This window comes from Centruroides sculpturatus, unplaced genomic scaffold, assembly GCF_000671375.1.
Source record: "Centruroides sculpturatus isolate CEXI.00-Female unplaced genomic scaffold, Cexi_2.0 scaffold78, whole genome shotgun sequence".
NCBI classification, from domain to species: domain Eukaryota; kingdom Metazoa; phylum Arthropoda; class Arachnida; order Scorpiones; family Buthidae; genus Centruroides; species Centruroides sculpturatus.
In genome coordinates, this window is record NW_019384629.1 from 508820 (window position 1) to 536133 (window position 27314).

Below are 27314 nucleotides of genomic sequence, written 5' to 3' on the forward strand. Positions count from 1 at the left end.
GCTAAAAGAATTCTCGATTCTATTATTCCTTTTTATAAGCAAGAGTCAATATTTATATTTTGTATACAGATACTTTGCTTTAAGTATAATTTAACATGTGAGAGATTCTTTTCACTAAAAAAAACCAGAAATTCATAATGAAAGAGAATTTTATTTCTTTTATATTGCTTTTAAATTAACATTATTCATATTCTCTAACGCCTGAAAATGAGTTTAAATTATTTAAATATATTTAATTAAATATTTGTTATATATATTATTTTAGTTGTATTATAAATTCTTCCCTATTGTCTATCGAATTGGAAACAAAATTATATTTTAACAAGAGAATCTATTCGCAATTTTGCAGTTTTCCTTATCTCTATTCCTTTTGTCAGAAATTTTTGTCTAAATTATTTTATATATTCACAAATTACTTCGAACAGTAGAAAATCTTTTCTAATTAATGACTAGACATAACTCGAAAATTAAACAGAAGGGAAATATTGTCGCCTAATTACTTTTAGTTGTTTGTTTGTGAAATTTTAAATGTAATCTAGAAAAACTAATATTATTTTTTTTTTTTAATTTTAAATCTATAAAGAAAATTTTCTACCAGAATTAAATGTTAATTTCCCTTTTTTAATTGTTTTTACCGGAATGATTTTTAATTAAATTAATTGATAATTCCAGTGGAGTTTGGTTTTTGACCGTTTCCACGATTTAAAGTTCGGCGCCGTGTATAAGATTATGTAAGACTGAAAAGATTTGGATAAATCTCACAAGTAGATGCGTGACATCGTAAACAAGAGGGTAAAGTTACGAAATTGCCATTGACTATGGATATTGATAAATCAATAAGACTTCTATGGAGAAGCCAATACATGTGGGACTTCTGAACTACCTTTCAAATAAAATGGACTGATTCTCAGATTCTCTCGTATAAAAATTCGTGTTTTCTATCATTTTAAATTCGTGCGAAATCTCTTCAAGGTAAAGAATTCGAGAAAATATCCACTAAATGTTCCATTTATCAATAGATAAATGGATTCGGAAATATCCTTTTTGACCTTCTTGATCGATTTATAGAATAGGGATCGAAAATAGAATGATGGAGTGTTTAAATAAATAGAAATTAATGATCTCTCTTCTATATTATGTTATAAAATATGTGCCACGATTTATTCTGATATCACGTTGTAATCCGTAAAATACTGTAATACCTTCTGTGCTCTATAAAATAATTTTTCTTAAGAGTATATTATTTATATTTGCTGTTACGAAATGTTTGAGTTTTAATAAAATAAAATACAGATTTTTTAATTATTTTTGCGTGCAAATGTTAATTCCCCCCTCTATTTCTTTTTGCAAAGATTTCGAAATGCCAAATCAATATTATATGCGTATACATTATTTTCTTTTCGAAATATTTTCAAAAATTATTATACATTTTTATCGGGTAAATATTTAAAATTTAGTCAATATTTTTAATAAAATATATAATAATTTTAAAAACTACGGATATTATTTAATAACGAATTAAAAGAAAAAGTTTTGCTTATGACTAGAACCTTTATATCTAGGACTAGAAATAACATTGTTTTATACATTTTTAGAAATTATATTAAGTTATATTTCTCTCTTATTATCTAGGATCTGATTTTTTAAACATATTTTCTGAAAAAATAAAACCATTTATTGACAATCTTTAACTCAAATCCAAATTTTTCAAGTGCAAAGGCCACAATCCTTGATGAAGTCATACTTTTTTAAATCCTAAACATCATTTTTACATTATAAGAATTTAATTTGATAGACATATTTTTGGTTTTAAAAGTGGCTTAGTGCCAAATATTGGTTTTACATGCTGCGAAATCGCGTGCAAATCTAAAAGAATTTTCATTATCATGACGAAGGTTTATTTTTGTATATAAAATATTAAATTTTTTACGGAATTTTAATGAAATATGCATGGTTAAGGGCGTATAATATATAACTATGTAATGTTTTAATTTTTAGTTTTTTCTATTCAAAAAATAAATATATGGAAATTTTAAGAATTTATATTAGAAAAGTTTATAAATTTAAAGTTAGAAATGATTAAAATTAATAGACAATTATGTACTATTACATTTCACAATTAGCATTGCTATTTATAATATGAAACATAATTTATTTTGAAAACTTTATTTAAAATTACATTTATATAATGAAAAATTAATTAAAGGTAGGAATTTACTTTTAATTTATTAAAAATACTTTTTGTTTATATTAAATATATAGCCTACATTTAAAACATTTGTAGGTTGATATATTATTATAAATGAAACTTTCATATACAATATAATAAGGGACATAAATTGTCTTTATAAATTAATGCTGTTAGTCTTGCCTAATTTGAAGTAATAATTAAATCTTTGATTAAATTGTTAGAGTTTTAATAGCATATTTTAATGAAACAAGCAAATTTGTGATAAACATGGAAATTTATTTTTTCTTGTTTTCATTTGATGATTTTTTATTACATAAATTTGATATATTAAATCTAAGAAAAGCTTGAATTTTAATAATTTAAAAAAATATATTAAAAAAAATCTAATGAATAAAATAGAAATTCCTCAAATATTTAAACTAATTAAATAAAATATGTACATTTTTGCATATTAATAAACGTTAAACAAAGCATATTGCAATTAAATCTTGATGGAAATTCGTTAAACTTTTATCTCGATATTTTCTGGGTGGAGATTCTTCGTCACTACGAAATTCTATTCTGAAAGAAATTTGGGTGTGCCTTTTTTATTGTCATCTCGATTATTAAATAAATTGCTTGCTATATTTTTAATAAATTTATTTATAAAATTATAAATAGAAAATTAATACATTCCATTGAAAATCTCTTCTAGACAGCGTTCCTTTCTGATGCCGAAATTCCATTCGAAGGTCACAGAAATATTCCGGATTTTGTTAGATAATTAATTTGTTTTATAAAATGTGTCCTGACAGAATTGTCAATAGTAAATCACCCCATTACTTTAGCAATTATATGACTTACAACAGCAGTAATATCAAAATGAATCATCGTATCCTGAGTAAAATTAGGGAATGCGTAGCCCAGCAGGACATTTCTATCAACGTTCGACGGGAAATGGAAAAAAAAAACTTCATATCACGCTATCGTTGGATAGGTAATGCTGAATATATTTCATTAAAACTTCAGAAAATATGTTAAAGTATTGTTAAAGAAACAGGATACGATACCGTGTTAATTAAGAAAAACTTAAGTACTGTATAATCAACCAGAAACTTGCCTCTAGAGATAAGAGTTAATTAGAATTGTATCGGTTCAGTTCAATTTTAGATAGAAGATAATAATGGCGTCGGGTGTATCCAGTCTGTCGGCGTCACTGTTGCATCGATTGTTTTCCTACTTCTATATTTATGTACATGTTCGCATATAAATGTCTAAATTTGCAAGGATTTTTCTAATTCCATGCTTTTATTACTCTTTGGGAATAATTATTTCTAATTATCATCAAGCTTATATCTTTTAATAATAATTTCTACATGTTTTTTATAAGCATATTTACAAAATTATATTTTCATCTAAGAATTAAGAATGTTTTTATACAAGGGAGAAATGTTATACCGAAAGACAATAATAAAATTTATTTTAATTTAAATCATTAATGTATTCTATTTCTGAATATCTTATATTATTTTATATTGCTTTCGCACTAGCAACTTATATACATACCAACCTAAATTAAAATATTAAAATTCCAAAAAGTTCTTATTATTTTCAGCCTTAATGGTTATAAAAATTCTTCAAATGTTAATAAATATAGTAACGTATGATAAGAATGTTTGAAATGAACTAATACAAATGAAATTAAATGAGGAGGAAAAGATTTATGTCAAAGATAACTTTGGTCTCTGTCTACTAGTTTGTAACAAATTTATCTGGTTTGATGTAATTGTTTTTCAGAGATCTTTGATTAAAAAATTTAATAATAACACAGAAAATATATTTAAAAATTTAATATATTAAAGAAATGAAAATGAAATAATAAAATATTGATTTGCGAAACTCTATTCATTGATATTTCAAAGTAATTATTTATCATTTTCTCAAATTTGCTGGGAACTTCTGTAAATAAACGACAGTATTCAGGAAGTAATTACAAATGGCTCATTTATATTTAGGTCATTTCTTTTATTTTAAATGAGTTTCTTTGTATGAAGTCAGCAAAATTTACAAAATAGAACTTGAGGATATTTCCCTGTAGGCCTTTTATAGTTTTGTTGTATCCTTTCTAAAATTGAAAGCGTTGGAATTTTTGTAAAAAGAGAGTTTCCTAATCCTAAGGGAAATATTCTTTAACGTGAAGAAACGGAAACCGAAAAAATATCTGATTTTGTTCGGATCTTTTACTATTATCAAATCATTTTAACCTTATTGTATAAACTTTATTTATTCTTTTGTATTTCTTTTAAAATATAATAGAAATTTGGGCATTTTTCATTAGAAAATTTACGGTTGCTTGGAATACTTTATCAATTTATTATTTTTTATGTATATTTAACAGTAAGAGCAGGCCTATAAATATTTTACAAAGGCATTTTATAATTTATTATTCATGTCTATTGTAAAGAAAGATATATCCTTCTACATTATTCTTCAGAAGTATCTTTAATCTTAATATTTCTGGCATAATAAATGACAATCGTCCGCAGATATCCGTAACACTTTAATCAAACCCAAATATCATTTCAAACGTCCTTATAACTATTTAAAATAAATTTCATCTTTCTATAAAATGGCTTCTTTCTGAATTTTTCAGAAAACGAAACAAAAAATACAAAATACATTCAAAATCGCCAAGGAATCGTTTTAATTCTTGATGATTCTTTGGTCTATTTTTTGTATGTTGAATAAAATAACTATTGAGATTGTTCAATGTTATTTCCATATCAAAGTTAGGAAAATTCAAATATATTTTATTACAATAAATTAAATTTAACTTTCAGTTTCGTGCCTTTAAAGTTAGCCTAGATATTCGTGTAAGGTATTATACGACCCCATTATTTATGAAACTTTTATGTTCTGTTTTAAACTTATGGTTTACTTTATTTATACATTTATTAACATAAGGTATTTTATACGCCTTATAACAATTTCCTGAATAATAATTTATTTTTTAATACGTGAAAGTATTAAAAAATCATTGAAATTCTTTTGTTTAATGATAAATAATTAAGTTTTACATAAATATGAATAAAGATTATGCGAGAAAAGTATAAAATGTAATTTAAGAGCTTTGATTCATTAACAATATATTTTGTTAATTGATTTCTACATTATAATTGTAGGTCTACTCAGAGATAAATAATGAAATGAATTCCCTCTATTAAAACACAATTAAGATTTTAATTAACGTGTGTAAAATTACTCGTCAATCACATTATCTTTGGTATAATTTGAAATGGCGAAATGTATATAAAAAGTAAATATTTTAATGAATAGAATATTATCTAAGAAAAATTATTTATATTTCTGAAAATTTCATATTATAATATTCATTTAAATGAAAAAAATAATCAACAATTACATAATAAAATACATTTTAAAATGCTGCAATTAATGCCTGAAGTTGTGAAGTGTGAAATTTGCTGTGATTGAAATGATGGTGCTATTATCATTGTTGTTATCTTTGTGATATTCTTACTAGCTTTAAGCATTATATTATAGCATTACTAACAATATATTATACGTTGCTATTTATTGAAGTAAATTATCGTATTGAAGTTTTCAAATACGCTTGTTAGAAAACCGTTGTAAAGATGGAATTTTATTCTTTATCCGTTGTAAAGGATTCTTTCTATATGAATTAATCTGACTGATTTTTTTCTTAAATATAAAATTTTATTTTTAAACGAGAATTTTTAATTAATTAATTTTAATTTTATATTCTTCATTTATTGGTTTTCTGATTTTATTATTTTATTTCATAATTGATTCGCTGCATTTTGCATTGCTTAGACTTCTATTATAATCAACGAAAATATAAATTTAATAAAACCAAAAGTAAAAAAAAATCACATTAGTGAACGATTGTTCAATCAAACTTTTTCATTCACGTCTCTTAGGACAGCAATAATGAGATTTCAAATAACAATATCATTAAATACTCAGAAACATTAATTTCATTTTTCTAAGAATCCTGACAACTACTTAAGGAAAAATAAGAAAGGAAAGATTCTTTATTTGTAGAAGTACTGTATACGCGAAGAAAGATATATGATTCGTGTGTGAATTTTAGAATATTTATTCTCTTATATAGTTTCATATCCGTTTTATTTTATTGCTTTTAATATTCTTTACACATTGTTATTGTACAAAAATATTTTTAAAAAGTAACCTAAAAAGAAGTAAATATGCATATATTTTAATGTAACATTGTAAAATATGTTAAGTATATATAAAATTATAATAACTATACATGCTTATATGCTAAAATAATAACTGCGTGCACATTGCTGATAATTTGAAATTTAAAGATTAAGACATTTTCATAATATGTGTGTATTATATTATATATTATAATATATAGGCTTGTGTGCGAGTGTTATTTTTAGTTTAATACTGAACTTTTGACAGAGATGTATTGATTTCGATTTGTTCCTATCCAAAATGGATGTGCCTGTAGTAGCTTTTCTATTTAGATAAATTGCTACGTGGTTATGTATTAACGTTGTCATTTTTATTTATGATAACCTGATTATGAGCAATAAAAATCGTTAACAATAGCATTAGGAATTTCACGTTGACTCAAGAGTTATAGATCATTTTCCTATTGAAAAATAAATTGGTTAATTATAATTTGAATATTAATTCTCAAAAACAAGAATCGCAAATTTTCCCTTTGTGTTGGCTGCAATAACAATTTGTAATAGAATTTGTAATAATTTATTTTAAAAATATTTCAGATATTTTTGTCTAAACATGGATAAGAAACTTCCCTCAACCTCTGAAATACCGAAACAGATATCTAGTGCCGAAAAGACTTCAGATAAGATTATTTTCGTAAAAACTAAGGAAACTGAAAGTTCTTCCTCTTTAATTACGCAGCTTCAAGGTTCAACATCTTTAAGTAGAAACGGGGGTAAAAATGGGGACAGTGACATTACAGATAGTAAGGTTAAAGAAGATCAACCCAAGTTATCCAGTAAAACAATAACTGAAACAGAAATACGTTCAAAGGATTCACCTAAAGAGAAAACTGTACCTATTTTAAAAAGTTCTAATGATTTTAGTGAAGATTTAACTAAACAAAAATCTCATACAACTACGATACAGTTCGCGGAAATTCCAGTGGATGCTGCTTCATCGGCTCAAAGAATTGCTAGAGAAACGAATGAAATCAAAACGGATTTACAAAGATCTAGTACTGTTCCAGAAATTAGTTTAAGAAAAGAGCCCGTAGAGGAAACAGAAACTGTTACTACTACGTATGTAGATTTAACACAATTACCTTTAGACGAAACAAGTCAACCGTCTTCGTTATTAGACTGGAATTCGGATAAGCATTCGTTATATCGTAATAAAACTGAAGTTAGAAGTGTAGGAAATCTTTCTTTCCATACAAAAGAAAAAACAGATTCAGGAAAAGAAGAATCTTCTTTCAAAAAATCTTTAATTCGTGAAAGTGATCAGGATAAAGTCGATGTCATAAGGACTGAAGACACTTTAATATCTAAAAATTTGCAGTCTTTGTTAGATAACGAAACATCAGAATTTCAAACTGATAAATTGGTTAGTGAACAAGTGCCGTCCAAGACTGTGATTTCTGATTCTTCACCTTCTCACGTTTGTATTTCGTTAAAACAAGCTTCGGATTTGGGGAAATCTAAGAATATTATTGAAGAAACTATTTGTACTTTTGATAAATCAAAACCATTGCCTTCTAAAGATACTGAAAAATTATTAACCCAAAAAGAAAGTGATAAATTAAGTGATGCCAAAAAATCTATATCAGACAGTAATCAGATAAATTCATTTATTTCACAGCAACAGCATGATTTAACAAAAGATCAAAAACAGCATGAATTAGGAACTTCTCACACGCAAGCTAAAGAAGATACTTTTGATAAAACAGTACCAAAAGCTGATTCTGTAATTACAAAAACAGTTAAACCAGTTTCGAAAACAATTTCAAGTACGTCTATCCCTGGGAAAGATATTACTGATAAAAAAGGAATTGCGAAAGCTGAAGAAAAAATAAACGCTTTGGAGGAATCCATATCGGATTCTTTCGCTGTAAAAGATTTTAAAATAGAATCAAAATCGTCAATCAATTTACCCGAAACCATTCCGCAACCAAAAGAATCGGAAGTAAAATCTGAAGATAAGTCAAAAAAATCAATAGAAACAGATAAAAAAGAAGCGATTTCAATAGAAAAAGAATGTTTTTCTTCACTCGAAACACAAAAAGAAATTCAATCAAGTTCTTTGCCTTGCAAAGAGGAAGTCATTGAAGGGTCACCGTCAATTCATAAAGATAAACAGCCGTCGGATAAAGAAGTGGCTGCATTTCAATTACAAAAAGATAAGGATAAAGTATCAGATGTAATTAAAAAAAATGAGCTGCTTGTTACAAATGTAGAAGGTAAAAAAGAAAAATCTGCAGCCGTTAAAGAAGACAAAGAGAATTTTATACAGAAACAAATGCCATCGAAGAAAGAAATTGGAATCGCACAAGCAGAATCGTCAATCTCGAAAGAAAATGAAACTTTCTCAACAGAGGTTTCAATTTCCAAAAAAAAAGAGATATTACAAAACATGAAAGATATAGGAAAAGATAGAATAAACGAAGAAAAGTCTGTTTATGACAAAGAAAATATTTATCCATCTGCTGTTTCGGAAAAAGAAAAAGAAGATAAATCGAAGCAAGGATATAAAGAGCATACAAATATTTTACAGGATAAAGTGGATGCTACCGCTACATCTTTCGAAAAAATGATCGCATGTCCTTCGTCAGAAAAAACTGAAAAACATGATAAAAAATTAGAAATTAAATCCGAAATATGTTCTCAAAATCACGAACAACAACAATCAGAAAAATCAAAAGTACCACAGTTTGAATATCAAGAAATGTCAACAGGTAAATATTCTAAATCCGTTACAGAAGAAACAAAAGCTCAGTCATTTTTAAAAGATGATGCCAAAGCAACAATAGAAACGGATATCAAAACGAAGCAAAAATTAGATACATGTAAGCTTTCAGACTCGACATCATTACCAAAAGAAGAAGTATTCTTAATAGGTCAAACTGCCGTTCTTGGTACCGAAGAACATTTATCACAGTTAAGCAAAGAAAATCAAAAAGTTCTATCAAAACCTTCCACCTATCAAACCACAGCAGAAAAAATTACTTCTCAAAAAGAATCAAAACAACCATTTGAAATAGTTAAAGATGAGAAAGATTTAACACTTTCAAAGATAGATCAATTTTTGAAAGATGAGAAAACTGAAAAAGAAAAAGTAATTAGTGAAAAACAGACTGAAAGTAAGAAAATATTACCTGAATCAGAAACCATTGTCCAAGAACAATTAGATCATATAAAAGATTCTTTCGTTTCTGAAGTACAACAGGTAATTCCTAGTACAGGCATAAAATTAGATAATGAGAAAGAAACGAAAGTTGCAGATAAAAATAATAAAAATTTATTGCAAGAAATTTATTCTGCTGAAATGGAAACAAAAGTTACTGATATACCATTTAGTATTTCTCAAGAAAAAAAACAATATACTAAAGATGAATCGCCAAAAGAAATGTCAAAAAAACATGAAACATTTTCTATTGTTTCTGACGATAAAGAAATAGAATCATTAAAACCTACAGTCGATAAAGACGATCAGACTGAAAATAAAAACGTTCCTAATAAGCTCGCAGAGACCAAAACTTTTGTCATGAACGAAATGAAAGAAAATAAATATGAATTTCCTGAAGAGAAGGGAAAATTGGTGCTGCTTTCAACCGATTCAAAGGAGAAAGAACTGCCTACATCCGATGATAAACATAGTAAATCGGAATTTACAAAAGAAGTGCCATTAATAGCGTCTGTTGTGAAGACTGACGTAAACTTGACAAAAGAAACAGTTATAGTTAAAGAGAATCAAATTTCTGAATCAAAAGAAAAGCAAGTATCAAAAGAAATAGAATTTCAAAGTTTGCCTTCAAAGTCAATTCCAGAGAAAGAAATAATTTTACCATGTTTTCGGGAATCATCTTTATTAAAACATGATGATGGAACTGAAGAAAAACAAGTTCCTCCCACAAAAGAATATTCAGAAATATCCAAAGATCTGTCAACGGATAAAAAAAGAAGTGATTTAGAAATCTCCTTACAGAAAGATAGTTCAAAAGCAATACCTGTTATTGATTCCGATAAACAAAAAGAAATTAAAGATTTGCCAAAACAGAAAGATACGTTAATATCTACGTCAAATGAAAATGAAAAAATTTCTTCAAAACTAGTCGATGAAAAAGAAGTTTCGAAAAAACCTGAAAAGGAATTGCCTCAAAAAACAGAATATAAAGAAGAGAGAAAATCTCCATCCAATATTTCAGAAGAAGTGCCATTAGAAATTGAGAAATCGAAAGAGGTGAAACCGCTTAAAGATATGCTTTCTGAGATTTCCGAACCTACAAAACATTCAACTCTATCACTAAATATGTTACAGAAAAAGCCGATTGAATCTAAACAAGAAATTGTAGATACTTCAAAAAAGTTAGAAACGTCTTCTGAATCTAAAAAGATAGCAGAGACTTTAATTAAAGACTCCGCCGAAAGTTTAATATTCTCACAAAAATTAGAAACTGTAGATAAATCGGGTAGTATAAAAGATACAAACGAAACAGTAGAAAAACTAAATGAAAAAGACACGTCTTCTAGTTTCAAAATTGAAACAATTTCTGATGAATTAAGAACTTTAAAGCCGTTAGCCGATTCTATGAAAGATAAGTTAGATAATGAAATCGAAAGTAAAGATAAAGAAACTTTACAAACACAGTCACATATTTTAAATGAAATTAATCTTAAACAAACATCACTTAAATCTGAAAAAGAAACATTAGACTCTCAAATCTCTCTCCCCAAAGATAAACCCGCATCTCCAATTCTCTCTCCTAAAGAAAAGACAGATAAACAATCACTACCTTTTACAACAGAAGAACCACATATACATACTATTGATAAAACGAAAGTAGAATCGACAATACAAATGAAAAGTCAATCATCGAAACAGAAACAGAGGCCTCTTCCAACTGTGGGCGTGTCACCATCCCATACTATTTCCAATATAGAATCTGAAAAAATAAAAGAACCTAGTAAATCCGTTACAAATGAAGATGCACCCGCAGAAATTTCGCCAACACAGTCCATTGTAAATAAACAATCCATTTCTGAATCGATTATAATTGGACCTAAAGATGTAAAATCTGTTCCCGATTCGAAAACGGATGCTGCTTTAGATAAAATGCCTTCGGAGAAACAAAAAGACAATGAAATTTTTGTAAAAAGTGCTGCTTATTTAGAACAAAGTGAAGAAAAGACGGACAGTTCTAAAATGTCTTCGATTAATGGATTTGTTTCTTCTCTAGTGCCTGATGATAAAGAACTTCAAAAAGCCGTCCTTACTAAAACGGGGGATGCATTAAACCAAGCCGCGCAACACGATGTAAAACCCGATATTGCTGACGTAAAACCAGAATTAAAAAGTGATATAAAAACAGAAGTGAAATCCAGGGTAGAAATAGATACAAAAGTTGATGTAAAATCTAAGAAAGATGACGTGAAACTTGATCTAAAACCTGAAATGAAAACAGACTTCAAATCCGAAGTGAAAATAGAAGTGAAGCCCGATATAAAGCCTGACGCGAAACCCGATGTGAAAGAAGTGAAACCTGACATGAAGCCTGATGCGAAGGAAGAAGTGAAATTTGACGTAAAACCTGACGCGAAACCCGATGTGAAAGAAGGGAAACCAGACGCGAAGGAAGAAGTGAAACCTGATGTAAAACCTGACGCGAAACCCGATGTGAAAGAAGTGAAACCTGACATGAGACCTGACGCGAAGGAAGTAGTGAAACCTGNTAACCGTTTTTATGTAAAATCGAATTTAATAGTACGAAATTTATAAAAACATTTCGTATAAATTTACTTTTGTTTCCTTTTATTTCAGGTAATTACAGTGAAAAAGTTGGAGTGGCACGCAACTTCTAAGATAGGATCATTAGAGAATGCTAATTATAAACCAGGAGGAGGAGATAAGAAAATAATAACCCAGAAATTGGAATTTAAGGATAAGGCACAGCCTAAGGTTGGGACTCGTACTTTAAAATATCTGGCACCTATTGGGGGTGTTAAAGTTAATTAAGATTATATGACTACTGAAGATGGTTGATATGATGATAATTCCTGAGAAATGCACCATCAACAGTCTAAACAAATTGATATATTGTATTTATAGACACTGTAAATATGTTGCGAATCAAGAAAATAAGTCAAAATTAAGTTTACAAATTGATTTATAAATAATATATATATAATACTGTATACGTATAATATATTTTTCCGAATAATTAAGTTCTTAATGTAATATCTAATAAATTAAGCTGCGGTTAATAATAATTTAATATAAAGTTATATTATCATTATTTATTTATTGCACAAAGCACTATATTTACTGTTTATGTTTATTTTTTTCACACAGCAAGGTGACAGTGAAAGTGATACAGACACAGTATGTATTTATTAATTGTTGTTTGTATTTTGTTTACTTGCACTCCATTGTTATTCCTTTGTCTATCCTGTTCATTTCAAAATATTATTACTTTTTACAAAAAGACTTTATAAAATGAAAAATAATAATAATTATATATTTATAAAATTTAAAAAAAAACATATATTTTGAAATGAAAGAAAATCCATCCTACTTTTTTAGTTGAAAAACACGTCACCACACCTTCCCATAACACTATTCCCTAGTTCTGTAAATTCGAACTACGGAAATAAGTATTAGCGCATAAACTATGATGTTTTCTATATTATTAAATAATAAAATTTTGCTGTTTGGAAACATATAAAAGTATGCGGATATGCATACTTTTAATAAAGTTTCAATTTAAAAAAAGAGTTTATTTCTGGAAAGTGATAATGAATATTATAATAAATACTACTTGTAAATCTATTAAGTTTTTTATTTGACTTTATCATAAAAATAACACAACAGACATACAGACGTTCTCAGAACAAACATCTTTCTCTTTGTGTGTGTTTCATCCCCGATCCTGCATGATTGAGTAGAAATTGTGTCAACCCGAATACAATGCGTCCTCCCGTATTGTGTTGGTCTCAATTGCCTAAAATCCGCTAAATATTAAATCATAAATTGGATTTCTCTTCAGATTGAGACTCTGAAGGGAGACAAGAAGTCTTTCCTCAAGAGTTTACAATATGACGACGAGACATCCGAGGATCAGGTAAAGAAAAAATTAAAAAACACTACCAGAATTTTTAATAATTTAATTTTAAAAATCCTATTCTGTCTTTTAATTTATCAAAATATAATAGAAATTTCGTGAGAAATACAAATCAGCTCGGTAATTAAATTCTGGCTTTAGTCATCTAAAATCGCGTGTGTTGATAATTATGTACTTAAATTGCTTTATAGCGCCGTTTTATCGAGTATCGTTGTAACGAGGTATCGTTTATAAGACGTAAAATTTGAATGAATAGGCCTAATACCCGAAATGAAGTTCAAAAATTCATTTTAAAAAATCTTTACCAGTAAATTCTTTCGTACGTAAATATAATAAATTTTCAAAATTTATTATTATTTAATTTTGAAAATAAATTTTGGGGGGAATTTTCTGAAAATTATCCACAAAAACACATTCAAAAAAAATTTGAAGTGAGTAAAGCAGTGCCATCTAGTGTAAAATAAAGTAACTTATAATGTCCAACTAAACTTTGTAATCAATAAATTCTTTTTCTAATTTCCACTGTTATTAAGCCGTAAATATAAATCAAATATCGTTTTTAAATGTTACAATACATCAAGACAATGATATTGATAAATACTTTCGACATTAATCTGAATTTTGCAAGTTATGATTACGTATTAAAAATGTTCAGGTCATACTTAATGAAGATATTTAATGTCGGTTAGACGAAAATGAGGAACTTTTCGGTAAAATTAGATTTTGTTTTAAAATTTTAAATTCATTTCCGAATAAAATATTAAATTAATTCATTATTTTTAATATAAAATTCTCTTAATAAACTTCTCTTATTTGTACAGTATAATAATAACCTAGATTTTAAATAAATTTTATAAAATTATATCTTACGCAATAAAAATTTGAATATCTTTTAAAACATTTAAAAATCATCACAAGTATCAATTTTGTAACGTGGCACGAAAACACAACACAAAATCATTTTTACTTTTCATTTCTTCCTTTTAATTATTTATCATTTTTAAAAAATATTCTCATTTTTTATTGATTTATTTCCCATCTCTGCATTATTTCGTCTCGTATTAGTTAAAAAAAATTATAATTAATTTTGTAATTTTAATTGTGTTAATTAAAAAAATATTTTAAAGTAATTAATAATTAGTTTATATTATTAAATTCCTCAACATTGACTTAACTTTTTTAATTACAAAGTTAATTTAAAGATTCGAAAAATAGAATAGATTCCAATGAAGATTATTATTATTATTATTATATACAACATGAAAAGTCAACAATACTGAAGTTCATTTAATTAATAAGATAGCTTGTCTCGTACATGTTAGAGCTTAAATATATATAGGCTACATAAATAGTAATAAGAATGCTCTAAATTATATAATTAGTGATATTATTATTTGTTTTCAGCAACCTATAGAATCAGGTTCGACTGAGACTCCCGCCGCTCAGGAAGATACAACTACAACAACACAGGAAACTACCCAGAGTCAAGATGTTACTGCATAGAATATAGACGATCCATATCCCGAAATTAATTTATTTCCATTACAGTAACTAAAGGATACGTATTCTAGCTGTCGTCTTGCATATTTTAATCAATGCTACACATTAGAAAAACTGAAAATATAGTTCCTTCATTTAATATATGTTAATGTATTTCTTGGGGAAAGAACGAATATTTATTCACACATTAAATGGGTTTCTTTTATAAATGCTCAAGTTGATGATTTATTAAATTTAATTTGCAATTTTTCTTGGCTTAAAGTGCCACTTTTGTCGATGAGATATGGCAGAGATTTGTAACTGACACAAATTTTACAGTATCTTAATATACAATCACCTATTCATATACATTACATATATATATTTTACTGATACAATCTAAAAGAAAAGCCTTAAAACTTTATATAATACAATACGTCTTTATACGGGATATTAAAAAAAAATTGTATGGGGGATTGGTAAATACAATCATACTGAACTTTATATTATCTTAAAAGTATTATGAAACACATATCTATTGCATCACTTTCACTTTCTGTCATATCTGCATCTAAATTTTTAATAAAAACAATAAGAAAAAAATGAAATTTCGTTCTTTCCACAAGTGGGTTTGCTTTCATTTGTCAGATTGAAATGTATCGTGTAAACCTGCAAAAGCCCCATTTCGCTGTAATAATATCCAATTAGCAAAATATGTTCGTGTGTATGTTTCATATTCTAGAGAGGCTGAGAGTGTATGGTTTATCGAAACAGAAATTATATTCTAAGTTACTATAAGAGGGTGGGATTGGGATAAGTTTTGTATATTGCGGGCCTAAAACGGATAAAAGTTAGATAATAAAAACCTTGTGAGCTAAGATATAAAAATAGATATATATATATATTAATAAATTAAATATATATAAATATATATAAAAATATAAATATGGCCTTGATTCCTGGAATAGCCTTGTGATAATGATCTCAGAGGTGTGTATTTTGTAGATGGCTAATAAACTTAGCTACTGACCCGCCTTATATTTGCTTCTTCTTATTAACAGATTACTAACAACATTAAGGAAACTTCTGTGACTTCTAAATTTTCATTTAAAAGATGCATTCTATCAATAATGTGATTAATATAATCGATGCACAAATACACGATAATATAAAATTTACAATAAATCTTAAATAACAATTTTTTTATTGTGACTAATTACAAAAATATTTAATTATCTGAAATGAATATATAAAATTTTTATGTAATTTTATTAAGAAATAATTCTAACTCTTTCCATATTTCGTAATATCATGAGTAATAGAAATTTTAAATCATAGACACTTACTTTGCACAGATTTATTAAAGAATTTTTATTGACAAAATTTACTTATAATATATATATATAAGTTATATATATTATGGTTTATATAACTTATATGATTATTTAAAAATAAATAAATGAAATATAAATTAATTAATCATAATAGTTTGCCTGTAACTACTGCAGGACAAAATTTAAATTACTGTACTTATACAAACAAAATGGCATTTATTCATTAAATTAATATTGTTTTTTAGAATTTTTTCCGCCTAATTGTAAAATATATTAAGTTCATTTTAATATTTATTTAATCTTAATTTTATTTTTGTTTTCCCCTCCAAAATCTGTATTTAAATATAATTATTTGCGTATATCCAACGGAAAAAAAAATTCTGAAACGGATGCGATCATGTCGTGTTTTTTAAATAAGTAATATAATGCTGCCATCTGTTATCGAACATTATAACTACTCGATTGTTTTCAAAATTAAATAAACCTACCTGTTATGCATTTTTATATACAATACTTAAAATCGCTCTTTAAAATTAATTCTAAATAGTTAAACAAATCTTTATATTAAATAATTTAACAATTACTATTTCCAGATGCCATTTTTTAAATATAAAAAAATTAAATAATTAAAATTAAAATAAATTACTATATTAAAAAAATTCATAAAAATGTGGAAAATTAGTGAAAACATTAAAATTTAAATAAATTACTAAAAAAATAAAGCATTAGAAATAAAAATTTAAAAAAAATTATGTATTCGCTCACCAGATGTCGCGAGCACCTACGGAAAAAGTTGAGAAGGTTCTTTGAATTCATAAATATTCTTTGTATTCAACACATTAATGCTTTAGAAATTTTAAACCCGAAATAATATAATTTGGAGAAAATAAATTAATGTAATCCCGCCCCAAGACCATTAACAGATGTTAGAGTAAATTCTATTATCAATTTTTCCTCAATAAATCTAATTATTACCATAAATAGTTGTATTTTATTTCTTTGTAAGAACTCAAAAATTTAAATACATTAGGGGATATTAGCTAGTAACACGAAAGAAGCGAATCTTTGTATGGTAATGGTCTAAACCGGTATATATCTGTTAAGCCAAATAAGACTAATAAAACCATCATTTTAATTCAAGTCCAGGCAATAAGCGGGGAAAATAACAGACATTTCTAATTAGCAGTCATGTCCGAACCTCGGTAGATACTAATGGGAAGCAGGCACGGTTCCTCTTGCTATGGTCATCAAAGGGTGATGGTAATTTGTCGTCGACTGCAATTTGCTACAAGAATCACGCAACACTTAGCAGAAATTTGACGTCCGAATAATAGCCAAAAATAACTCTACGGATGGATTAAGTAGCCTCATTTTTCTATTCCAGACAGCATCCGTATTGTTAGAAATATTTTAGCCATTTAATAAAGACGTATTAAGTAGGCAAAACGCTCAAAACTTTCCATCCATTGCTCAAAGTTCCCATTTCAATTTCACTATAAATGAAGCCATTACATGTTCTGACATGTCCTTAATGCAAATATGCACCGGCAATTATAAGCAGATAACAAATAGTTTCGGTGTTATTGGCTACAAAAGACCACCAAATTCATTAAAAAACTCCAATAAAAACTAATTATTTTTTCTGTAATTATCAATTTTTGATAGATTAATTTCGGAGGAATTCCTTTAACCATTAAGGGAAATTAATTACGAGAAAGTTAATAATTTTTAAATATTTTCGAAAATGATTTTTCGTTAAATAGTTTATATACGTCTTAACTGTTACTTCAATTATTTTATAAATCATGCAAAACATTACTGTAAAAAGAGAAATAAATATAAGTTAGGATATCCGGAGAAGCAACATCCCGGGGTGGAAGTAAGGGGGGAATTAGGAGAAAAAAATGAAGAGAACACACCAATTTTTCCCACAAAATATATGCCCGGAACGAAAAACTTTTTAACCACCGCCAATAAATTCCGTTAATCTTTTTTCTAAAGAGGAAAATTGAATGATGCACTTTATTATGCTTTAATTCACGCCATTAAAAGTGGAAGCAGCAAGAATTGTTACTAGCGTGAAAAACGGCCATTCTCCCATCCGAGCTTGCGTGACGCACAAGTAGTGGAGACAGATGAAGCGTCGATTCATCCCAATTACTGCAGCACCAAAAAAGCAACTTTAGCGGCCTCTTTTAATGGGTACGTCTTAACGAGCCAATCTATCGGGCGAAAGAGAAAATGAGAGGCAGAAGGCCGAAGAGAAATTATGCGCGTTTTTCCTCCGCCCTAAATTATCGCTGTTTTTCAGTTTCATAAAAGCTACTCCAGTTAAGAATAAAATACGACGCATTTGCTACAGTCTTTAAGTGGAAATAAATATTCGTTGTTTAAGAACCATTAAAAACCTTCTTAATGCGTTTACCCATTATTTCTCTGCAAACATTCCCATTTCGTGTAACAGTAGAGAAATATAAATCTGCAAATGGAAGCTGCGATCCCTTCCTCTAACCAAATTGTTTTGGAACTTCTTTCCATTGCCGAAGACAAATGCCCCCAGCCAGGGTCTCTTGGCCGATTTCAATCCTGAATTAGGTCTAATTCTCATTTCGTGTCATTGCTAATACAGAAAAGAGTAAATTATCTTCGGGCCGCCACCTGTGGTTAATCCTTTAAAACATCTTCTCCGTCTTTTCCTAATGGGCCAACAAGGAAATTGAAATGAAAAAAAATAAAATAAGAGAAAATTCTTTTATTTCATTTCATTTTTCTTACTTTCTTATCATCATAAACGTAATTAACTGCAATAAATTTTTGTGCAACAAGTTTTCTTAATGGAGCTCAAAATATTGTTTTCAATTTTAAAGTAAATTGAAATTTTTCCAATAAACTCTGTTCAAATATTGCTCGAAAATCAATACGCACCGGTTGCGTTATTAAATATAATGAGTCCCGTTATTAAAATAGAATAAATCTTAAAATAGTATAAAGATACACTTAAAATATTTCATTAAAATTAATTCCTAAAGCTTATTTTAATCGATTTTTCCGTAAAAAAAACAATATAGATAGGAAAACTTTAAAAAACGGAACAGCTTATCAATTTTTTATTATCCCTGCCTTATATATTAACATTGTTGTATTAAGTACAACCTGTTATTTGGTATCCGTTCGAGCGTGCATCTCGTCCTATAATGCGCTATTGCTTTATCATAACGATAAGTTTATTTTTAAGAATGAAATGTTTGAGGATGAACGAAACAACAATTTCGTCCAGTTTTATACAACTTCATTTACTTCCATCAAGAAACCAATATGGTCCACTTGACCGTAAACTATCTCCTCAGCCACGCTGTAATGGTTTGACTGCACGATATGATCAGAGGAAGAAGAGGAAAAAAACATTTATTTTTAGCTATAAACGTTGTGTTTCGATTATTTTATCCGTTTTTAAAAAATACAAATGATTAATTTGTTACTTTTTTTTCCTTTAGAACTTATTCGTTTGACGCTCCTCGCTTAGACTCGCGTTGATATAACACCAAAAAATTCTATTTTATAAACTTTAAACGATTAAAAGCTATATATTACTCTCACTTTATAAATTTAGATTAAAAAAAATTATATTTTTCATTATTAAAATAACATTTTTTATCACAAAATAATGTATTTGTTTAACGCTTCTTGGGTTAGATGCGCGTTATACAACATTATAAAATACATAAAAATGCTAATTTTTAAAATAAAATTTAAACAATTAAAAGATTAAAAATGTATTTTTTTTATTATTAAAATAACACATTTTATAGAGAATAATTATTGACACACGATAAACGTATCGTATAAACATTCCTGGAGCGTATATGCTGTGATTTAAGAGTTTTAAAGTTAGAATACTTCTGACAGTTTTTGTCGGGCATGTTTTAAGTTATATAAAATAGTTTTATTGAATAAGGTTGTCTTATGGCTTGTATATTCTACATAATCAATTGTTTCGTCCAGGAAAAAATTGAATGTTTTCGAATAGGAAAATAGATCGATCAAATTTTAAATGGGCCTAAAGAAAAGCATTTTCAATTTAATTTATATAAATTTTATTCAATTTTATCAAAATGTTGAAGATATAAAATAAGCAAAAATATAAAAAAAAAAATATTTTGTGATAAAGAAANTGATATGAAGCCTGACGCGAAGGAAGAAGTGAAACATGACACTAAACCCGATGTGAAAGAAGAGAAACCTGACGTGAAATCTGATGTGAAATCTGAAGTGAAGTCAGAAGTGAAACCTGACCTGAAACCCGACATGAAAAAAGAGGTTAAACCTGATGCGGAGCTTGACGTGAAAACAGAAGTAAAACCCGATGTGAAAGAAATGAAACCTGATATGAAAGCGGAAGTTAAGCCCGATGTCAAACCTGAAACAAAGCAGGAACCCCTCGACTTGAAGCCAGAGATGAAATATGATATAAGTAAACCTGTTGCCAAGGCTGATGTAAAACCTGATATTGACGATGTAGAAAGTGATTTAAAAGAAGAAGAAAAATCTGAAGCGATATCCATCGTACAACCCGATGTTAAAAGTGATACGAAACTCGATGAAATCGATACTATATCCGATATGAAATCTGATATAGAAAGAAAGGTTCTTGATGAAGAAGTGCCATTAGACAGAGAGGAGGAACAAGTTCAAGAAAACGAAGTTCATCTGAAAATTGAAGTAGAAACTAAAGAAACGGATGAAATAGTCTCAGAGAAAGAAGAAATTATAGTGACAAATATCTCAATAGAGAGCGAGAGAGAAGATAAAGATACGAGTCAAGATGAATCCGCTCCGTCGAGTAGGACAGATGAAAAATTTGAAACTATAGAAAAAGACAAAGTTCATCCTTCTAAGAAATCAAAAAAGTCCGAAATTTCAATAAACAAAGATGAGAAACGTAGAAGGAGAAGACTTAGAAAGAAAGAAGAGAAGGTCTTTAGTCCGGAAAGAACGGAGATTTCCAAAGAAATTGAAAAACCGGTAGAAGAGCAAGAAACGGTTGACAAAACTCCGAAATCGCCAGTCAAGAAACGAGTCGGAAGATCACAGAAAAGTTTAACCAGAAAAGGTGTGATAGAATTAATATTAATTATATTATTATTTAATTAATATAGCTTTATTAAAATACGTAAAATCATTGAATCTGAAATATCGAGTGATGGTGATCCGAGCATAAATAATTATAAAAAATTATGTTACTATAATTATCATACATAATTTTTGAAGCTAAAAGAAATTTTCATATATAAAATTTCGAAGAATTCATGAAAATCAACCTCTTATTCATATTAAGTGTCTTCTTTTATCATTATTCACTTTATTATAACCACAAGAACGAATTTAAAGGGTGTTTCTGTAAAACTTTCATTACGTTTCGAACTCTTTCCAGTACGTAGTTTTTAAATATATAATTATTATTTATAGTTAAGAAAATAATTATAATATGCTATATAGGCCTAATAATAATTTAAAATGTTTTTAAATTAATACTAAATTGTACATCTTTTTAAATGCAGAAACTGATTCTACTCCCGACACCAGTAAGGTAAAGTAGGAATTTAGTTATTATTTAATAAATGTTATATATCAAAAATATTAAATATTTTTTACTAATAAAATATTTAGTCTCCGCCTTCTCCGAGTAAACAACCTCTTGGTGGAAGTCAAAAGATAACTTCTTCTCCTAAAAAGACTCCTTATTCCAGAAACGGTCTACTTTCTCCTTCCAAGTCTCTCAAAGGAGATCAGAGAAGTATATTGTTAAATTCTTTAAAAAGTTATATAGTCATTAAAATAAAAATTAATGATCGAATTTTTTCTTTAAAGAAATTCCTCCTATTAAAGCGCCTGTGGGATATGCTCCTAATCCAAATCTTAAAAACGTCAAATCAAAAATTGGTTCCTTTGATAATATTCACTACAAACCAAAAGGAGGAGATAAAAAAGTAAGTTAATACATATTTAAGCCGATGATCGTTTCTCCAATTAATAAAACTAATTTATTGGAAAAAACTGATTTTTGTGAACGTGAGGCACCATAAAATTAAAGGCTATATTAATGCTAAGACTATAATAATTAACTAGTTATAATAATTATATCATAATCACGAATATCCAGAGAACATTTTACTATATTTCGGTGATGATGATTCCTGATATTTAATGCTTACCGTATGTGACGATTTAAAAATTATCATAGGTGCAAATAGTGTAATCGCCGTTTCCATTAAACAGAAAATGAAATCGCAAAATAGTATCTTTTATGGGAGAACACGACATCGTGTAACATTTACAAACATAATGAAAAGCAGTCAACTGTGCAGGAATGTGTCGGTTGAAAGTAGTTATCTGACTTTTTTTCTAATTATAACACTTATCAAAATCATTTGGCCACTATTTTTTCTTTCATAGCGACATATATTCCCTGGTGTTCATTTTCAAAACCAATCTTTTCTTCCGCGTATTCTGAGAACGTAATTTCCTCCAAATAGTTACCTTTACTTTTAAATTTCTCTGTAGATAAGGATTAAATTATTTATATTTTTTCCCCATAATTATAAACAAAAATTTAAATTAAACTTTAATTATAAATATATACATTTTAAATTCTACGGCATTTTACTTAGTTATTGATCTAACAGTTTTTATGTAAAATCGAATTTAATAGTATGAAATTTATAAAAACATTTCGTATAAATTTACTTTTGTTTCCTTTTATTTCAGGTAATTACAGTGAAAAAGTTGGAGTGGCACGCAACTTCTAAGATAGGATCATTAGAGAATGCTAATTATAAACCAGGAGGAGGAGATAAGAAAATAATAACCCAGAAATTGGAATTTAAGGATAAGGCACAGCCTAAGGTTGGGACTCGTACTTTAAAATATCTGGCACCTATTGGGGGTGTTAAAGTTAATTAAGATTATATGACTACTGAAGATGGTTGATATGATGATAATTCCTGAGAAATGCACCATCAACAGTCTAAACAAATTGATATATTGTATTTATAGACACTGTAAATATGTTGCGAATCAAGAAAATAAGTCAAAATTAAGTTTACAAATTGATTTATAAATAATATATATATAATACTGTACAGACGATAATAAACCCAATTTACCCGCCTAAACTGTCCGTAGCGTGGCGATGGACGGCGGAAAGTAGTTCGGCTGCTCGATTACGTTTTATCGAATTATAAAAGTTTTTTTACCGTTGTTTACGGATACCGCCACAATTTTTTCGCCGTCTTATTGGAATCGTAATTGTAAAAACCAGTCTTATAGGGAAATCTACTGTATACCTATGTTTTTCATTTAAAAGCAAGGCATTATTTGTTGTTCGCACTAATAATAGAATATTTTAAAATCATGAACAGATTAATTCAGCTTAGAAAAAATTGTTTGTTTTCAGAGAGGAGAAGAAATCATTACTGTAAAAAAAAGTTCCACAGCAAAAGTCTATGAATTTTAAGTAGTGAAGATAAATAAATCAATTCTTATGATTTTTTAAATCAAAATTCCATAATTTGAGCGTATGTCTAGTAGATCTGTACAACGTTTTCCAAGAATATTAGCGACGTATTAGAAAACACGATGCTAATATTTACTTATTTATGTCATTAAATAAGTTATATAGCTGTCGTTTACTTTGTTTTAATACATTTTCTTTATTATTTTAGTGAATCCATAAACAACGCAAGATAACATGAATCGTTAAATCACAAGTCATGAGTTGTGATTTAATGATTCTGATTATTCCAGCATAGTTTTATTAAGTTCAAATTTATATTAATACGATGTAGGTAGTTACTTATAATTCTGTAATATCACATCCCAGATAAATGTATGACAGTTGAAACTTGAATGCAGTTCTTTAGCTGCCCTCTAAATAATATTAATATAAAAAATTTAAATTAAGTAACATGTTACTTACTTTGGATGCTCATTTCACTCCNAAAATAATAATAATTATATATTTATAAAATTTAAAAAAAAACATATATTTTGAAATGAAAGAAAATCCATCCTACTTTTTTAGTTGAAAAACACGTCACCACACCTTCCCATAACACTATTCCCTAGTTCTGTAAATTCGAACTACGGAAATAAGTATTAGCGCATAAACTATGATGTTTTCTATATTATTAAATAATAAAATTTTGCTGTTTGGAAACATATAAAAGTATGCGGATATGCATACTTTTAATAAAGTTTCAATTTAAAAAAAGAGTTTATTTCTGGAAAGTGATAATGAATATTATAATAAATACTACTTGTAAATCTATTAAGTTTTTTATTTGACTTTATCATAAAAATAACACAACAGACATACAGACGTTCTCAGAACAAACATCTTTCTCTTTGTGTGTGTTTCATCCCCGATCCTGCATGATTGAGTAGAAATTGTGTCAACCCGAATACAATGCGTCCTCCCGTATTGTGTTGGTCTCAATTGCCTAAAATCCGCTAAATATTAAATCATAAATTGGATTTCTCTTCAGATTGAGACTCTGAAGGGAGACAAGAAGTCTTTCCTCAAGAGTTTACAATATGACGACGAGACATCCGAGGATCAGGTAAAGAAAAAATTAAAAAACACTACCAGAATTTTTAATAATTTAATTTTAAAAATCCTATTCTGTCTTTTAATTTATCAAAATATAATAGAAATTTCGTGAGAAATACAAATCAGCTCGGTAATTAAATTCTGGCTTTAGTCATCTAAAATCGCGTGTGTTGATAATTATGTACTTAAATTGCTTTATAGCGCCGTTTTATCGAGTATCGTTGTAACGAGGTATCGTTTATAAGACGTAAAATTTGAATGAATAGGCCTAATACCCGAAATGAAGTTCAAAAATTCATTTTAAAAAATCTTTACCAGTAAATTCTTTCGTACGTAAATATAATAAATTTTCAAAATTTATTATTATTTAATTTTGAAAATAAATTTTGGGGGGAATTTTCTGAAAATTATCCACAAAAACACATTCAAAAAAAATTTGAAGTGAGTAAAGCAGTGCCATCTAGTGTAAAATAAAGTAACTTATAATGTCCAACTAAACTTTGTAATCAATAAATTCTTTTTCTAATTTCCACTGTTATTAAGCCGTAAATATAAATCAAATATCGTTTTTAAATGTTACAATACATCAAGACAATGATATTGATAAATACTTTCGACATTAATCTGAATTTTGCAAGTTATGATTACGTATTAAAAATGTTCAGGTCATACTTAATGAAGATATTTAATGTCGGTTAGACGAAAATGAGGAACTTTTCGGTAAAATTAGATTTTGTTTTAAAATTTTAAATTCATTTCCGAATAAAATATTAAATTAATTCATTATTTTTAATATAAAATTCTCTTAATAAACTTCTCTTATTTGTACAGTATAATAATAACCTAGATTTTAAATAAATTTTATAAAATTATATCTTACGCAATAAAAATTTGAATATCTTTTAAAACATTTAAAAATCATCACAAGTATCAATTTTGTAACGTGGCACGAAAACACAACACAAAATCATTTTTACTTTTCATTTCTTCCTTTTAATTATTTATCATTTTTAAAAAATATTCTCATTTTTTATTGATTTATTTCCCATCTCTGCATTATTTCGTCTCGTATTAGTTAAAAAAAATTATAATTAATTTTGTAATTTTAATTGTGTTAATTAAAAAAATATTTTAAAGTAATTAATAATTAGTTTATATTATTAAATTCCTCAACATTGACTTAACTTTTTTAATTACAAAGTTAATTTAAAGATTCGAAAAATAGAATAGATTCCAATGAAGATTATTATTATTATTATTATATACAACATGAAAAGTCAACAATACTGAAGTTCATTTAATTAATAAGATAGCTTGTCTCGTACATGTTAGAGCTTAAATATATATAGGCTACATAAATAGTAATAAGAATGCTCTAAATTATATAATTAGTGATATTATTATTTGTTTTCAGCAACCTATAGAATCAGGTTCGACTGAGACTCCCGCCGCTCAGGAAGATACAACTACAACAACACAGGAAACTACCCAGAGTCAAGATGTTACTGCATAGAATATAGACGATCCATATCCCGAAATTAATTTATTTCCATTACAGTAACTAAAGGATACGTATTCTAGCTGTCGTCTTGCATATTTTAATCAATGCTACACATTAGAAAAACTGAAAATATAGTTCCTTCATTTAATATATGTTAATGTATTTCTTGGGGAAAGAACGAATATTTATTCACACATTAAATGGGTTTCTTTTATAAATGCTCAAGTTGATGATTTATTAAATTTAATTTGCAATTTTTCTTGGCTTAAAGTGCCACTTTTGTCGATGAGATATGGCAGAGATTTGTAACTGACACAAATTTTACAGTATCTTAATATACAATCACCTATTCATATACATTACATATATATATTTTACTGATACAATCTAAAAGAAAAGCCTTAAAACTTTATATAATACAATACGTCTTTATACGGGATATTTAAAAAAAATTGTATGGGGGATTGGTAAATACAATCATACTGAACTTTATATTATCTTAAAAGTATTATGAAACACATATCTATTGCATCACTTTCACTTTCTGTCATATCTGCATCTAAATTTTTAATAAAAACAATAAGAAAAAAATGAAATTTCGTTCTTTCCACAAGTGGGTTTNGCGAAATTTCTGAGAGTCCGAAATGCTACTGATTGAAATTTCTATCATTACCGATTGGAATTTCTGTTTATCAGTAATGTGTTGTTTCTATTATAAGCCAGTTACTTCGGCTAAGTTGTAAACAAGAATTTAAAATAAATCGATGTAAAGAAGAGCAAATCTACAAAACTTAGGTTTATATACTTACAGAGGCCTATATATTTACAATAATGATAGCAGATAAATTATGATATGATGTTAGAAG

The 27314-nt window shown here is 27.4% G+C and overlaps 1 protein-coding gene across 1 annotated transcript in view; it reads left to right on the forward strand.

The window, feature by feature from the left end:
* Window positions 1–27060, forward strand: part of LOC111625699 (microtubule-associated protein 2-like) — a 32557-nt gene extending 5497 nt beyond the window's left edge. Inside the window, exons 2-8 of the mRNA XM_023368913.1 lie at window positions 6970–12134; window positions 20829–21449; window positions 21898–21926; window positions 22007–22133; window positions 22208–22326; window positions 23105–23242; window positions 26362–27060. Of these exons, the coding sequence (XP_023224681.1) occupies window positions 6986–12134; window positions 20829–21449; window positions 21898–21926; window positions 22007–22133; window positions 22208–22326; window positions 23105–23242; window positions 26362–26460 (6282 nt within the window). The 5' untranslated portion in view covers window positions 6970–6985 and the 3' untranslated portion in view covers window positions 26461–27060. The remainder of the gene's footprint in view (window positions 1–6969; window positions 12135–20828; window positions 21450–21897; window positions 21927–22006; window positions 22134–22207; window positions 22327–23104; window positions 23243–26361) is intronic.
* Window positions 27061–27314: the final 254 nt, after the last annotated feature.